We start from the raw sequence: 17,049 nt of genomic DNA, 5'->3' as shown, positions 1-17,049 counted from the left end.
TTGTGCAGTTTCACATCTGGATTAAATCATGGCAGTAATGAGAAATAATAGTGTGCAATAACCTAGCCCAGCGAGGTTACAAAGTGCCTTAATATACTTTGTCTCATTCGATCGACACAGTGAGCCTGGAAAGTAGGACGCACACGCCTTATTGGCCCCAGTTTACAGTTAAGGAAACTGAGTCTCAGATTGACTAATGAATGTGCTTGAGATAGCGCGACCATGATGTGATACAGAATCCAGCCTGTGTCTTCTGTTACACGGTCCTGGATTCACCCGGTGCTCTCTGATCATTACAGAGCTAAGTGGCCAGAGAAGTAGAACATGGTCTGTGGAGTCTAGTAGCCAAGAGGAGCAAGTGGATATTTAGATCTAATGGATCATTGGGTTTCTACTTTTAGAGTGAATTCTGTTTAGCCTTGGGTCAGCTGAGAAAAGGACAAAGTTAAGCTAAGTAAATGGTACCAGCTTATTTAGGAAAGGCAAATGGCCTTCTAGTCTTCCATAAATAAATTAGGCCTTCCTCTGCCTCCCCCACCCCACCCCAGGCCCAGTCACTGAACTCCAAGAATGGCTGCCAGACCAATTCACAAGGTTGCCAAGAGAGATAATTCAAACCAACGAATGAATGAGTGAAAAATATTAAGCATTTACTGTGTTCTTGAGAGTGATCCCCGCCCCTTAAAAGGCTTAATTCTAATTGGGGAAACCACACCCCTAGGAGAGTGCTGGTCCAGGAAGGACATTTCAGTCTGGAAAGCCACCAGGATGGTAAAGGTGGTCATGGGAAAGGCCATTGACAGGCTCTTCACTGGAAGCAATCTCAGTATTCGATTATCAAATTTGATACAAGAGTAACCATAATGAATGGATAAAGGGCTAGCCTGGGAATCAGAAAGTCCAGGGTTCGAGTCCCACGTTTAGACAGTCTTGGGAAGGGAGGAAGGAGGGAAAGGAGAATGTACAATAGAGTAGAGTGGGATGTAAAGTGTCATCAGTGGTCTGGCGCCATCTTGACCTAGCAGATTGTGAATTTCCAGTCACTCGTGAATGCGAGAGCCCACCCCAGGGCTGGAGATCCAGATCAGAATGGCTAAACTGCCCAGGATCTCATGGTCCCAAAGGTGCAGTGGCAGGGCTGGCATTGCAGATCTAGCTTTAAGCAAGAAGGACAAGGACGATTTCCAGGGATCTGCAGAGGAAGTACTGTGCTTGTGTTTCTGCCAGTGCCAAGAAACATCTGTGTAAGCAAACTATGTGAGTTGTTATCTCTCCTAGAAGAGGTGATAGCCTCCGGGCTATCGGGGGGTCCCTTGAAGAAGGCGGACAAAGATCTCCAGGAATAGGAGGAAGTGATGAGATTGAAGGCAGTCCTCATCTGTGCCAGGAGGCTGGAGAGCAGATATCCCAGACTGGGAGGAAAGAAGGAGCACCGAACACTGGGAGCAAGAAACAAGAGCAGAACCTTCCTAGAGAGGAGACAAGAACTGGACCAGCTTCTCCCACTCCAAGAAATGGCCCTGGATTTCAGGAACTGATGAGTGAAGGGTTATTCAGAGAAAATTCTCATCAGAAAAAAGAAGAAATGAGTTGTGGTGGCTAGAAGTACCCTGCTAAGGAGCATCAGTAGCCCAGGACCTATCGCCCACTTGTCGTAAAAAATAGAGGTTTGGTCTCTCTGTGGGACTCCAAGCATCCCCAAACTTGATCCACATATTCTTCCCATTACCCATTCTTCATGATTTGAATGGTGATAATGATGTTATCCTAAGAGAACTAGAGAGTTTCCCTAAAGATTATGGTGTTCTGGACAAAAACAGGGGAGCTTGGGAATGTCAGTGTATTTTCATTCTTATTACTGCTTGAACTCAGAGGAGACATCCTGAACTTCTTCTAGCTCTTAAATCATGAGGTTCTGTAATTCTTCTAGTGATCCCCGCTCCCTGAACAGGAGTTCACAAACTGTTTTGCCATATTAGTGCATGGAAAAATATTTGTGGTCAATTTTATTGTTGAGCCTGACTCTTTGTGACCTCATATGGAGTTTTCATGGCAAACTTACTAGAGCGGTTTGCCATTTCCTTCTCCAGTTCATTTTACAGATGAGGAAACTGAGGCAAAGAGGGTTAAGTGACTTGCCCAGAGTCACATAGCTAGTATCTGAGGTCAGATTTGAATAGTTGAATCCTCCTGATTTCAAGCCCAGGGCTCTGTCCCCTGTACCAACCAGATGCCTCTTGTATTTTAAAAATCTGACTCTGTAACTTATACAGAAAGCAAAGGAAAGTCAGAAATCCTGAGTTTGGATACTGATTCTGATACTTTAACCTCCATGGACCTTAGTGTTTAATCAGAAAAGAAAGGGTTGAACCAGAGGTCCCTGAAGTCCTTGCTAGCTCTAGGTCCCAGACCTAGTTATCTCATTGGGCCTCCATTTCCTCTTCTGTAAAATGAGTGGCTCAGCCCTCGAGACCTTTCCCAGCTTTAAGTGATGGTCCTATATGTAAACAATGGTTTCCAGTAGCGTGGATTTCTGATTGATACGCTCGGATTGGGATATCTCCTCTATCTCTTCACAACCTTTCGGAGAAGGCCAAGATTCCTGAGCTTCCCAAGCTGAGAAGGGCGGCGGACGATGGTTAGGTCAGAAAGAACTGGCCATCTTTGATGTCTCTCTCCATCCCCACTGACCTCTCCTTCACCCCTGAGCTCAGAGCTTGGCTCTGACTAAGCAAACGTGTGGGATTTATGTTGGAAGATCCGCATGTTTCCCTTAGTATTAACATTTGCATGGCATCGCCCACCCGGCAAAGTAGATTTGGGACCATGGAACCACAGCTCTGTATCAAAACACTGCCGGGTTTCCTGTATGCCCAGTTCACGGGCAGGGTTCGGGTTTTCTAGTTAGCATTTTGTAAGAATTTGACACTATATTCTTCATTCCATTTAAAAATCCCATGGCCCAGCTAGAGAGAGCCAGAGGGATAGGAATATGAAGAAACCCAAGTTGTTTGAAGGAAACTTAGCTCTCCTTCCTTCTTCTCTTCTTCCACTCCTTCCTAGAGGCTTCTCTGGTGCTTCTGCCTTTCTTTATATTTCCTATACTTAGTGCAGGGCCTAGCACATAGTAGGTGTTTAATAAATGCTTGATAATTGATTGAAATGGAGAGGAAGCCAGAGATCAGTGGGCATGGACCAAAAGTCTCTGTTTGACCTCCTTGGAGGGCCAGTGGACCAAACTTTCATTTATTGCTTAATCATTTTTCAGTCATGTCTTACTCTTCACGATCCCATTTTTTTGGCAGAGATACTGCCAATTCCTTCTCCAGTTCATTTTACAGATGAGGAAATTGAGGCAAACAGAGTGATGTCACTTGCCCAGGGTGACACAGTAAGTGTCCAGGGCCATATTTGAATTCAGGAATATGAGTCTTCCTGACTCCTTGGTCAAGGGTCACATTTCTTAGTGCTTTCACACATGAAGTCCAATCCAGTTCTGTTAAAAAAGTGTCTGTCAAGTGCCTAATATGTACCAGATACTGGGGATTCAGAGACAAAGCTAAAAACAACCCCTGTCTTCAAGGACTTACAGTCAGGGGAGCTCTGAGGAAAGGCAGATTTGGAGATGTTCAAGGATTGCCTGTGAGCCAGGAAGCATCAGGGTTCAAATTTGTACCCAGTTCTCAAGGCTAGAAGTCTAATCTTCTTTCCCTAATGCCATGTTCCCTCTCTCTACTTTGTCCAAGGCAGACCAGATTCCACCTCTGGGTGGAATGTCCATCTGCTTCAGGAAGTCTTTCCTAATCCTTCCCACTATAAATGCCTCCCCCTCCAATGTCCCCTCATACAGATTTGGTATTTATCATTTAGGTACCTCGTTATTTGAATGTTACCTCCTCCATTAGAATGGGAACTTTTGAGGGCAGGACTTGGGTTTTGCCTTTCTAAGTATACCCAGTACATAGTGCCTAAGCCCATAGTAAGCCTTAATAATGCTTGTCGATTGACTGTTGATTCAAGGCCACTAGTACGGGACTTCTAGAAATTGTAGTCAAGTTATGTCCAAGGGAGCTTGGTATCTAATTGTTCTTCCTTCCCAACTTCCTTTCTTAAAATTGCATTTGATTTATTTGCTTCTTGAAATTTAAATAGTTATGTAATTTATAACCAAAAGAAAGAGACAGAATGGAACCTCTTATTTCATTGTTTTGAGGGACTCCCAGATGAGGAAATTCTCTCCACTAACAAAAATTAGCTCCTTCTCTGCAATGTATAGTCTTGGAAAGTTACCTGGAACACCGAGAGTCTGGGTGACTAGCTCAGGATCACCCCGTGAATACATATCAGAGATGAGACTTGAACCCAGATCTTTACAGCTTTGAGTCCAGCTCTCTACTCTGCTACATTGCTTTTCTCAATAGCAATAACAAAAGTCAAATGAGTGTTCTTGATAAGGAATCAAGTCGTGCAGCAAGCTCTCAATATGTCCATCGTCTTAACAGAAGGTGATGTTTGAGTTGAGTTTCAAAGGACATGGAGGACAAAAGATGGAAGGACTAAGTAAAGAAAGGTTTCCCCTTCTGAGCATATCGATTTATTAAGCAATGTGTGCCATGTGCCCAACAAGCCAGCAATGGGATACTTCCTTAGTTTAATGCTGATCCTGATTTTATACATTAAAAGCAGGCCAATTAATTTAAAAATGCATTAAATAGTCTGATGAGTCCAATATAAGTGGATGAAAGATTAGGGACTTTCCAAGTTGAGATGGGAGAACAGGTGAAATTCTGTGAATTTAGCAAAAGAGCCCATTCCCTCCAAGGTCTATAAACAATCAAACAACATGGAAACAGTAACTATCAACAGTCTTATAGCCTCTAATTGTCAATAAGGCATAATCAAAAGAACCCTGAACTAGAATTCAAATGACCTTGGTTCTGTCAATTACTTGTCATGTGTCTTTGGACAGGTCATTCTTCTTATTATTAAAGATCCCACCCATCTAAACTTCCATAAAATGATGTCCTCAACATTTTTATTCATAGATTTTTTTTAAACCTAGATTTGTGTCCCTTTACTAAGACCCTTCTCCAATGCCCAGAGGTCAATGTAATGATATTAAAGGGGTGGTTTGTGGTCTTTTTCAAAGCCCCCCACAATGAAATGCCAGATACTATATCAGAATGGGGTCACCCCACCAGTTAATATCCTTACACTACTCATATTTCTCCTCTCTCTGGCTTGACTTCTCTAGTTTGCTCTCACACTAGCAGGTCTGAGTTCTCAAAAACATATCATCAGTTACATTTAAGATCTCTCAGAATCCTAGGAGGCAGTAACTGTGCTAAGGGGAAAAATACTCCTCCTTCTCATTGAACTCATGCTCATGAATGTCTATTCTCTCTGTCTTTCTCTCATCTCTCTCTCTTTGTATTTCTCTCTCTCTCTCTCTGTCTCTCTCTCTCTCGCTCTGTCTCTGTCTCTCTCTCTGTTTTATCTCTCTCTCTTTCTCTCTCTGTTTCTCTCTCTCTCTCTCTCTCTCTCTCTCTCTCTCTCTCTCTCTCTCTCTCTTTATGTATATATATCCTACACAACAAGTCACTCACAGTAATATCACTTTTAGATCTGAAACCTTATCATTTTACTTTATGAAGAAAAAAGAAATAATAATGTTTTTAGACAGAAAATATTCAAGCAAATGCATGCATATTAAATGTATCACAATACATATATAAACCTAGACCACACTTTCCCACTGAAGTACAAGAGCTCTGGTGTAGAATGTATACACTGTTTCAGCAAGCTCATGAGTAGTGAGACATATGAGGGAGGAAAACTCTTGAGCTTCGAGCACTCTCAAAAGCAACTTCAATTGACTGGTTCGTTCAGGAACATTGGAATTACAGCACACTGCTTCTCTGCTTGATGCTGGGAAACTCTTTATAACAACTTTATTTAAGCTAGAGAGCTTCCAGGAGTGTGACACAGATCAGACCAGCTGGTTGTTCACTCATAAGGATGCTGCTGCTAAGAGAATGGAACTCATAGCAACCCAGCATCCTTCAAGAGGATGCTAAAACGCCTATGCTTTTCTTTATCGAGCCAGAGGGGACAGTAGAGAGCAACAAATCCTTATCTCCCTTTCTCCCACACTGAGCAGACAATAGCCATCACTGGAGCAATAAAATCCTTTCCAATCAGCAATCATCAGCTGAAGCCTTCTTTCATCCACCACCGCCTTTCCTCCTTCAGGGCTCCTCCCCAATTTCCCTTCATGCTGCTATTGGGCTCATCTCTTGACATTCTCCTGCTATTCCTTCAGCAGAGTAGTTAAAGTACAGTGGCTTAAATGAGAACACCCCAACTCAGTGACACATTTTACTTAAGTCATAATTCCCCAAATTCCTCCTCTCAAATCTATAATTCTCTGTCTCTAAATATTTTTTTAATGAAATCTCACTTTCTTACTTTTACTCTCTTTAGTTATAAAGTAGTTCTCTGCAAAGTGGCTAGTACCATCATGCTTTGCAACTCACTGAAATGTTCTACATGTTGTCTCTATCTTTGTGTACATGAAAGTGTTTTTTCACATTCACATTTCTCTAGTTTTTAGTAAGTAGAAGATCTGTCTCTGCCTGGTTATAACATGAAACTGTTCCCACACAAACAAGGCAGAACTTATTATTGACAGAGAGCCCCGAATTCTCAGAACACAGATACTTTTACTCCAAACATATCCAAAATCCCATCTGAAGGCCTCTTCTTCTTAATAGCTCACATCAAAACAAAATGTTTTTTTTATCCACTTTTCAATATCAAAATATTCCTCCCTTAATAGGGGCAGTATTTTACTGCTTTTGACAATGTCTTCCTTTATACGAAACTCCTTTTTGTACTCTTTTCATAACTGTTTCTTATGAAAAGAACACTGAAGAAAAGAAATAGTATGTAAGGCAGCCTCCATGCCTCATTACAACTTAAAGGTGATCCTGGGAGCTCAAGGATCTGTCGGAAGAGCAGAAACGGTTCTGACAAATCTTATCTTCCAAGTATGTATATCTTCTAAGTGCTAGCTTGGCGTGCAAAGACTTATCTTGTCAGGTTTACCGTGAGGTATTGAATTGTTTCATCCATGACTGCTTATAAAAACTATTTCCTGAGAATAAAAGGAGGTGATTCTCTGTATCAGTCTATGCATGGCACCCTTGATGAAATCAATAAATTGATCACCAAGCATTTATTAAATGTGTCTCAGGCACTGTGCTAGACATTGTGGATACAAAGTCAAAAATGAGTAAGAATCTGCTCTCATGGAACTTATCTTCTCTTGGGGAAGATAAGATGTACATATAAAAGTGATAAACTGAATGTAGCAACAAGTCAATAGAATAAAATACAAATAACAAAACACAATAATACAATAGAAAGAAAATACATAAATAAAACAGCACACAAATAAAATAAAGCCACTCCTCAATAAAATTCAAAACAATAAAATAAAAACAAACTAAGTTAGGTGGGCGAGGTGGAATCAGGAAAATGTAGAAAGTGGTATGTGAGTTTAGTTTTGAAGGAGGAGATAGAAAGGAGAGGGAAGAGCATTGCAGGCTAGTAAAGGGACCATAGACTAATTTAGTTGGATCATAGAGTGATTGAAGGGAAGTAACATGTAATAAAACTGGAAAAGTTGGCTGGAGCCAGCTTGTTCAGGGCTTTAAGTACTAAACATCAGAGTTTGTGTTGGAAGTTGAGTGGGAGAAACGATTGGCTTGAAGCAGGGAGATTATTTAGAAGTAGTAGCTGGGTTAGAGACAGTGTCAGAGGAGAGCAGGGGGTGTATTGGAGAGATGCTACAGAAGTAAAATCTACAGGCCTTTGCAAAAGTTTGGATATGGGGGAATGATAGGAGTCAAGGAGGAAAGGACCTGAAATAAAGTGGTGGGTGATCTTGTAAGTAGAGAAGTGAAGGGTCATGGGCCTTTCAGCTGCTGGAGAAATTCAGTTAAATCTGCAGAGCAATGCTAAGTGGTCCTGCCATGCTCAGTGTCCCATCCCTGCCTCCCAGCTTTCTGCAAGTCCCAGTTAAAACCCCACCTTCAGCAGGATGACTTTCCTGTTCCCCTTCCTGCTAGTGCCTGCTTTCTGGGGGTTATTTCCCATTTCTCTTCTATATAGCTTGTCTCTGTATGTTATTTTTTCCACTAGACTGTAATCTTCTTGGGGACAAGAACTGTTTTTGCCTTTCTTTGCACTTTGGTGCACAATGCCTGATCCATAGTATGTGCTTCATAAAACACCTCCTTGACTTGAGTTTCCAGCAATGTTTGATGAGATATCGACTAGATGGAGAACTGTCAATGGAGGGTGACCAGGGAAGGTGACCGTGAGGGGATTCAAAACCGCAACATATGAAATCAAGCTGAAGGCATTGCTATAGAAGTGAGGGATAGGGACGTGATTTCTCGCTTTTTTATGATTATCATATAGAAGGGGCACTTCTATATTTATTTTTATTGTATTTGGCCACAGAGATCAGAATGAAGATCAGGGAGTAGAAGCTACAAGGAGGAAGATTTTGGACTCAGTTAAAGAAACAAGCCTCCAACAATGAGAGTGGCCACAAGTGACCTGGATTGTCTGAGGAAATACTAGAATATTCTCTGACTCTGATGCCATTCTATAATGGCTTCTATTAGAGATGTTACAGGGAGGATCCTACTGTTAGGAATTTCATCCTGACTTCTGAAGCCCTTCCAATTCTAGGATTATGGAATTCAGTGATTATAGATCATTAAGTGAATTTTAGCACTTCCTAGGCTAGGCCCCTCTTGGCTGCCCTTCTGAGTCCTGCTTTTGATATCACTCATCATAGCACTCTCTGGCATGCATGGGCGACCCCTGTAGAAATAGCAGACTGGGACAATGGGTAGAGCCCTGGACTTGGAGACAGAAAAACCACATGGTCTAGCTGTGTGACACGGGGCAAGTCACTTAACTTTTGTCTATTTCCTCATTTGTAAAATGGGGATAATAATAATATCTCCAAGAGGAGAATCAAATGACACAATGATGTATGTAAATCAATTTCTTCTTCAATCTAGAAGGTTATGTGTGTTAGCTGTTATTGTTATTATATTTTTGCTCTCCATGTTGTTCTTTGACTGGCCCTAATGTAGAAATGTCCGTCCTACCTCTGGAGAGACTTAATGGACCAATAGAGCAAAATTAATTCTTACTAAGTACTGGTGCTGGAAAAGGGTTGGATCTAGCCATTCAATTTCCTAGGAAAAGTATAAGCTCCTTGAGATCAGGGGCTGTTTCACACATTCTTATTCCCTGTGCCTGACACACAGTAGGCGCTCAGTACATGGTTGTGGAATTGAATATCAGCATCTCTATTAGGATTTGCGAAAACATGAAATCCCAAAGGCATCAGTCTCCAGTGATGGTGGTTTCAGACGTGCAGCAGGAAGTTCTGGTTATCTGGGAAGAAAAGGGGGAGAGTTGTGAGACGTGATCTTCGTAGCCTTCGTGCACACCTCACCTAACACACCATTCCTCTCTCTGAGCCTCAGTTTCCTTATCTGTAAAGAGAGGCCACCAGTAGTGTGTGATAGTGGAGATAGGGGCCAGCCTTGAAATCAGGAAGGTCTACTTGCATGATTTGTGTCTGACACATAGTGGTTATGTGTGAGATCCCAGTCCCAGACCCCCCAAAATGAGATGTTTGTAACATGTTTCCCAGACCTTCATGTGCTGTGTAAACACTATCTATTATGTATGATAATGGAAAGCAGGAAGTTTAGGAGAAAGCTGACCTTTGAGCCAAGAAGCCCTGGGTAATCCTCGGCAAGTCATTTAGCTTCAGTTCTGTAAGCCAGAGCTTCTTAAACTTTTCCATTTGCAGCTCCTTTTTGCCTGAGAAAGTTTTACACAATTTTGAGTATGAGAAAACGAGTATACAAATCAAACATTTACTACTAACAAATCATAATTTCATGACCCCCACATTCAGTTATGAGACCTCCCATGGGGTCATGAATCATAATTTAAGAAGCTTGGGTCTAAGCCACTTTCTAGGACTCCTAGAGGGAGTTTCCTCATTTGGGAGTCCCTTTTACTAATGAAATAAAATGTTCGGTTTCTATTTCTATTATTTTTGGGAGCATCAAATGAGATAAAGCCTGTAAAATGCCTTTTAAACTTTAAAGAGAAAAACATACACATGAGCATTTATTCACATCTATGTGTATATACAGGGTGTCCCAAAAATCTTAGGGCACTTTAATGTTCTTTAACATCTGACGACTTTGGGATCATCTGTAATATACATGTGACTATATACACTATACATATATATGTGATGACCTACATGCAATATTACACATGTGTGCACATATATGTATGTGTATATTAGTTATTGCCTGTTATTGTCTATGTGAATTAGGACAAAATTCAACCTTCCAGCCTGGGTTTTCTCTTGTATAAAATGAAGAGATTCTAGCTCTAAATCTTGTGATTTTGTCAATTAACTCAAAAATGAAATTGTTTGGGAGAATGGTGGGAATTCTGTCAAAAAAAAATCCTATATTGGGGCAGTTAGGGGGTGCAGTAGATAGAGCATCAGCTCTGAAGTCAGGAGGACCCGAGTTCAAATCTGGTCTCAGACACTTAACACTCCTTGGCTGTGTGACCCTGGGCTAGTCACTTAACCCCAATTGCCTCAGAGGAAAAAAAAGTCCTAGATTTCTGGTTAAAGGGTGTGTGTGTGTCTAGGGTGGGGAGAAGAAGCAACACCCTAGCAGATCCTCCCCCCATTGTTCATAAATTGCTGCTCTCCCTCCTTCCGACTCTAGTCTCAGACTTAGGAGACCGATGGGTTTAGATCAGGACTTCTTAAACTTTTTCCACTCCTGACCACTTTTCCTTAGGAAATTTTTATGTGACCTCAAACATATAGGTATATAAAATAGGTATACACACCAAACAGTTACTGATAATAAATCAAAATCCTGATCCCCACATTCAGTCACGTGATCCACAAGTTAAGAAGTTTTGATTTAAACTATGTCAAACTATGTTTGGTTGGGCTTGGGATCCCCTAGGATCCCCAAGCAGAGGAGATTGCCCCAGTGCTCCCCCTTGAGGACCCCTCCAAGCTGAAGGGGATCCACTGATGACGTCCTTTGGGGTCTCAAGCCAAATCCGCTGCATGGGAGGAGATGGAAGAACAGGCTTGGTCTCCCCATCTTTCTCACCCCTTTCTCCATCTTCCTTTTCTCCACAGCTGCGCCTGAGCGGGGGCCGCAACCCTTATGAGGGCCGTGTAGAGGTGCTGGTGGAGAGAAACAGGACGCTGAAGTGGGGGACCGTGTGCGGGGAGAACTGGGGCATTGTGGAGGCCATGGTGGTCTGCCGGCAGCTGGGCCTCGGATTTGCCAGCAATGCCTTCCAGGTAGGAGCCAAGCTTTCCCCTGAGTCCCGTGCCTTCCCCCCGGCCCTTCTGGGCTGGATCAAGGTCCATCTCTTCCTTGGGAGACAATTTGGGGTCAGCATCCCGGCTCTGTGGCTCAGTACCCGTGGGACTTTGGGCGAATTCTCTCTGGGCCATTGTCTCCATCTGTAAATGAGGCTCTCTTCCCTCTCCATCTCCAGCCCTGTAACCATGATCCTAGATTTCTTTGTCAAACAAGAGGCAGTCTAGGACACGTGCCAGTACGATGAACTGTTCCAAGCTCTGGATTCCCAGATGCCTCCTCCACCTCCGGCTTTTCCTGGGAAGGGAGTAAACAGAGCATGTGCTTCGGATGAACCTGAGGGCCCTGGGTCGGCCTGAGCCCGGATGCTGAGGGAGGAGGATTCTGGGCTGGGAGCCTCTGTGGAGGCTGAGCTGGGTGCCCAGCTTGGGCACCGAGCTAGGGATGGGGAAGAGCTGAAGGGGTCCAGCCGCTCTCCCGTCTCCCGCATCTCCCCGCGTCTCCCCATTCCCTGCTGCAGGGGTGTAGTGATGAAACTGGCCAGCTCTAGGGCTTCTCGCAACAGCTGTTCCAGATGCAACGTGGCATCCCAGCTAATGCTGTTTACAGCTGGCCCCAGCAGGAGGGATGCGGGGGAGAGCAGGAGCTGCTGGCCGTTGGATCTCCCTGGGCAACAGGAAAACACATCGATATGTCAGGCAGCGGGGCACCCTGGCTCCCAAGGCCGAGGTCACCTGAGCCATGCTCTTGCTTACAAAGGCATGGGATGGACCGTGGGGAGACGGGAAGCTGGCGAGGACCCAGACGTGAGATGATGGGTGCTGAGAGCCCGAGAAAAGCAGACCTGGGACTTGACACTCAAAGGGAGTGTCCCTGCTGGGGGAGGCTGGGCGAGCCTCTCTGAGCCCATAAAAAGGAAGAATGACAGCGGCCCTGACTACGCCACAGGGCCGTGTGAGGACAGAGCACTTGGGGAAGCCAATGGTTGCCGCTGCTCACTGATTTTCAGTGACATCCGGCTCTCCATGACCCCATTTGGGGTTTTCTTGGTAAAGACACTGGCGTGTTCTGCCTTTTCTTTCTCCAGCTCATTTTATAGATGAGGAAACTGAGGCAAACAGGGTAAAAGGACTTTTACAGAGTCACACAGCTACTAAGCATCTGAGGTCACAGTACAACTCAGAAAAGTGAGTCTTCCCGACTCCAGGGCCAGAGCTCTGTCCACTTCCCTACCACTTAGCTGCCCTTTTTATTGACTACCAAATGCTCTTAATACTTTAATTTTAATATTATACTAAACTTAATATTAATCAACAAACATTTATTAAGCACCCACTGTGTGCTAATTGCTGGGGAGACAAGATAAAAAATTTGTTATCAAAAAGTTCCTGTTCTAATGGAGAAGAAAACACTAAAAACCAAAAGACATGGACATATAGAATACATCGAAAGTAGACAACGTGAGCCTGAGCGAATGGCAAAATATCTGTTCTCCCCGAGTCCATCTGTCCCCAGCTGTCAGTTTCCCTCCCTCTGCAAAGTAGAAAGACTATTTCCTCTTCAAGAATTCCTGGGTGAGAATGTGCCTGCGGCCATGGGCGTCCTGCTCTGCCTGGGGAGACAGTGGTGGGTGAAGTCTGAGGGTCAGCTCTGAGCATGGTCCTGCTCAGCCCCAGCACCGAGGGAGAACCAACGTCAGAACTGCAGGGGGCTTCCCACTAGCTGCGGAACTTTGTGGCCCTTCCTAAGACTCAGTTTCTTTATTTGTAAAAGGAGGGAGTTGGACTAAGTTGGCTCCTTCTAACTCTATATGGGTAGCCCTAAGATAAGAGGAGAAAACTCCCAGTAAGATCCGTTCTCCACCAGTGCAGATCGCCACCTTCTCGGCAGTCTAGGCCATTGGAGAGTTTCTTGGGCCACTGGCAAGTGCAGGGGAATGTAGCCAGTTTGTGTCAGTGACGTCAGCATGGCTCTCACCACAAAGCAATGCTGCCCAGCACATGGCTTGTCTGTTATGGGCACATAATAAATATGTATTGGGTCGAATGGAGGCGAATTGTCATTGCCATTGACTGCTATTTGTAGCAGTTAGGTAGGTAGCTCCTGGGGAAGCTACACAGTAAAGCAGAGTATCAAGACTGAATTCAAATCAAATCAAATCAAATAAGACTATTTCCCCTCCTCATCTGTTCTTTTTCTTTTGTCTTGTTTTGGAGGGTGGGATGGGTGAATAGTGACATCATTCATCCAGAAAACTCCCTCTACCAATGCCGATTGGCACCTGCTCTGAGATGGTTAGTCTTAGAGAGTTTCCTGGGGATTATTGGGGGTGAATGATTTATCCAGGGTCATGCAATCAGTGAGTGTCCAAGGTGAGATTTGACCCAATGTCTTCCTGACCCTATGGCTCACTGTCCCATTCTGCCTCATTATTCATTCATGTTTCTCTCCTCATGTTAATCATAGAATGCAAGAATCTAGAGCTGAGATCATATTGTCCAAACCCTTCATTTACAATGGAGGAAACTGAAGTCCAGGAAGTTAGGTCACTCTCCTGTGACCACAGAGTGGGATTTGAGCCTGGGTTTTGTGGCACCTGAGTTAGGGTCCTTGGTCTGTACCCCTCAATCATGTATAGACTTCTTGGAGGCAAGCGTCATTTCACTTTTGTCTTTGTAGTCTCAGCTCCTAACACGGTGAGTGCCTGACACACAGTCAGCTCTTATCGGATTGGACTGGCCTCCTGCTCTGCCCTCTGTCACAAGAGAGGGCAGCAAGGACAGGTCACTCACAGGGCAAGAGCAGGTCAGTACATTGTTCTTTCATTTCTTCCTTGCCATAGGAGACCTGGTACTGGCAAGGGGACATCAGCGCCAATACCGTGCTCATGAGCGGGGTCAAGTGCTCCGGGACAGAGATGGCACTGTCACACTGCCACCACCATGGAGAGAACGTGGTTTGTCCCCAAGGCGAGCACCACGCCGCTGGCGTCGTCTGCTCAGAAAGTGAGTGGCTCCTAGTGCTTGTCCCTCCCCACCCTGCAGGGGTGCTGAAGAAAAATCCTGGATTTGGGGGGAGGGGCTCTTACTTGCTATTTGTTTTTTTCTCCTAGTAGAGCGTAAGTCCCTGGAGGATAGGAAGTGTCTCCCTTTTGTTTTTGTATTCCTACTATCTAGCACAGTGCCTCATGGTCACAGTAGGGGCTTAATAAATAGATGCTTATTGAATTGAACCAAATGGCTATGCAGCAAGGGGAACTATGAGAAGCAGCAGGACACTGGAAAGAGCACTGCATTTAAATTGGGGACCTGAGTTCAAATTTTGCCTCTCCTTCCTGTATAGCCCCAAGTTATTTGGTCCTCTCTGAGACTCAGTTTCTTCTTTCATAAAAAATGAGAAGGTTGGACTAGATTATCTCGAGGAGCTTTTCAGTTCTAAATTCTCTGCTTCTGTGACCTCCTTATCCAACTGGAAGAGAGAAATCAGAAATGCAATTCAAGTCAAAAGAAAGGAATTCAAAGTAAAAAAATCACTCCTCCCATTACTTGACTCCTTTTGACTGATCACAAGTTATTAAAGTATTACTGAGTGAATCAACTAGTTCCTATTAGCTGACTCAGCCATAGCATCTTTCTCCTCTTCCTCTTCCTCTTTTATCTCCATTATTACAATCATCATCCCCATCCCCATTACCTCCATCATCATCACAATCACCATCACTATCATCATTATCATCACTATCATTATCATCACTATCATCATTGTTCTCATCACTATCACCTTCATCATCATTATCACCACCCTCACTATTACCAACACCACCATCATGATCATCACTATTACCACCATCAGCACCATCATCATCACTATCATCATATTCATCATCACTATCACCATCACCATCATCACCATCACCACTATCACCACCATCACCACCATTGTTATCATGTCAGGGAGTTTTACACAATGTTCTTTTGTTATGGACATTATTTGAGCCTGTTGACAACCCCAGGAGGCAGGTGCCCCAAGCAGTCTCGTGCCCAGAGGAGAGGTGAGGTAATCTGCCCAACATCACCCAGGGAACCCTGCAGAGTAAATATCAGCCCCAAATCTTCTGCTTTTAAGTCCAGATGATTTCCATTGAACCACATCGCCTCTCAAGCCCTTCTCTGTTGGCTGTTCTTTACTCATTTACAAAGCATTTCCACATCTTTTCTTCTTTGAGCTGCCCGAAGGTTTTTTAACCCAAGCCTCCTGATCTCTCCATTATCCCAAATTCTGTGATTTAAGAACAGACCTGAAACTGCATCCGTTTGAGAAACTTTGGGTGTGGAAACTCTTTCCTGGCACCGATTTGAGATCTAGAACTTGGAAGCTTAGAAGGATCCCAGGACATGGCAGTTAAATCACTTTCCCAGTGTCACAGAGCCAGACTGTGTCAGAGGAAAAACCTGGGCCCAGGACTTTCCTTCCTTTGAATACAGTTCTAGCCATCGTGCCATATTTCCTATTTTAAAAAATCAAACAAACCAAAAACAAATCACAAAGACATAGACATGGCTTGGTGATTCCAACCACTATCCCTGCCAATCAGGAGGATGGTGTATGTGAATTAGCTTCAATTAAATTCAATTCAGACACTACATATAATCTTATACACACACACACATATATGTATATATATATAGAGAGAGATAATATAATTCAGATTATATTATTGCATAATATATTAATAATATGTTTTTCAGTTGTGTGTGACTCTTCATATCCCATTTGGAATTTTCTTGGCAAAGTTACTGGAGTGGTTTGCCATTTGCTCCTCCAACCCATTTTACAAATGAGGAAACCGAGGCAAACAAAATGAAATGACACACAAGTAGGATCACACAAGTAGGAAGTGTCTGAGGCTGTAGAACTCAGATCTTCATGACCTGGATCCCAGGCCCAGTACTATGTACACTAGCTGCCCATTCGGTAATATAGTACAGAATATATTATTCAGATTGCATTGTATTAAATTTGATATATATTATTATAATATCTGAATTTCATAAATAAACTCAATCAAATTTAATCAATCAAATGATAGTTTAAGAGATGATGAGATAGAATAGGTAGATAAACAGACAGACAGACAAATGTCTTACGGCACACAGACATGATCACCTACTCCGACCCTCTGCCAGGTGCTTAGAGTGGGAAGGTCACTAAGACAGAGACCTTACCTTTGACCCTGCTGTTTATGGAGTCTCTAAAGTTTGCAGAGCTCTGTCCATGCCTTAGCCCATGGGAGCCTCATAATCCTGAGGAAGATAGGGCCCTTTGCTATTATTATCCCCATTTTATAGATGAGGAAATTGAGGGTCAGAGAAGCGAGCTTTCTTGCCCAAGGTCACCCTGTTAGTCATCTGCTTCTGGGTCTCCTGTTTTGTTCTCTCCTCTCCTGAGGCTTCTGGATCTCCCAATCTAATAGCCAGTCAGGAAGCATCCATTAAGGCTTTTTTTCTTCTGTGTGCCCAGCACTGTACTAAGCACTGGGAATAGCAAACAAGACAAGGCAGTCCCTGCCCTC

At 43.6% G+C, this 17,049-nt stretch overlaps 1 protein-coding gene across 1 annotated transcript in view; it reads left to right on the top strand.

Moving 5' to 3' along the window:
* LOXL2 (lysyl oxidase like 2) overlaps positions 1–17,049 on the top strand; it is a 138,374-nt gene that overhangs the window by 100,412 nt on the left and 20,913 nt on the right. The window contains exons 8-9 of the mRNA XM_074285580.1: positions 11,288–11,455; positions 14,320–14,482. Coding sequence (XP_074141681.1) covers positions 11,288–11,455; positions 14,320–14,482 — 331 coding nt within the window. The remainder of the gene's footprint in view (positions 1–11,287; positions 11,456–14,319; positions 14,483–17,049) is intronic.

This window comes from Sminthopsis crassicaudata, chromosome 2 (assembly GCF_048593235.1).
Source record: "Sminthopsis crassicaudata isolate SCR6 chromosome 2, ASM4859323v1, whole genome shotgun sequence".
Classification (NCBI taxonomy): domain Eukaryota; kingdom Metazoa; phylum Chordata; class Mammalia; order Dasyuromorphia; family Dasyuridae; genus Sminthopsis; species Sminthopsis crassicaudata.
The sequence above is the reverse complement of the archived record's forward strand: the minus strand, read 5'-3'. Positions and strand labels throughout refer to the sequence as shown.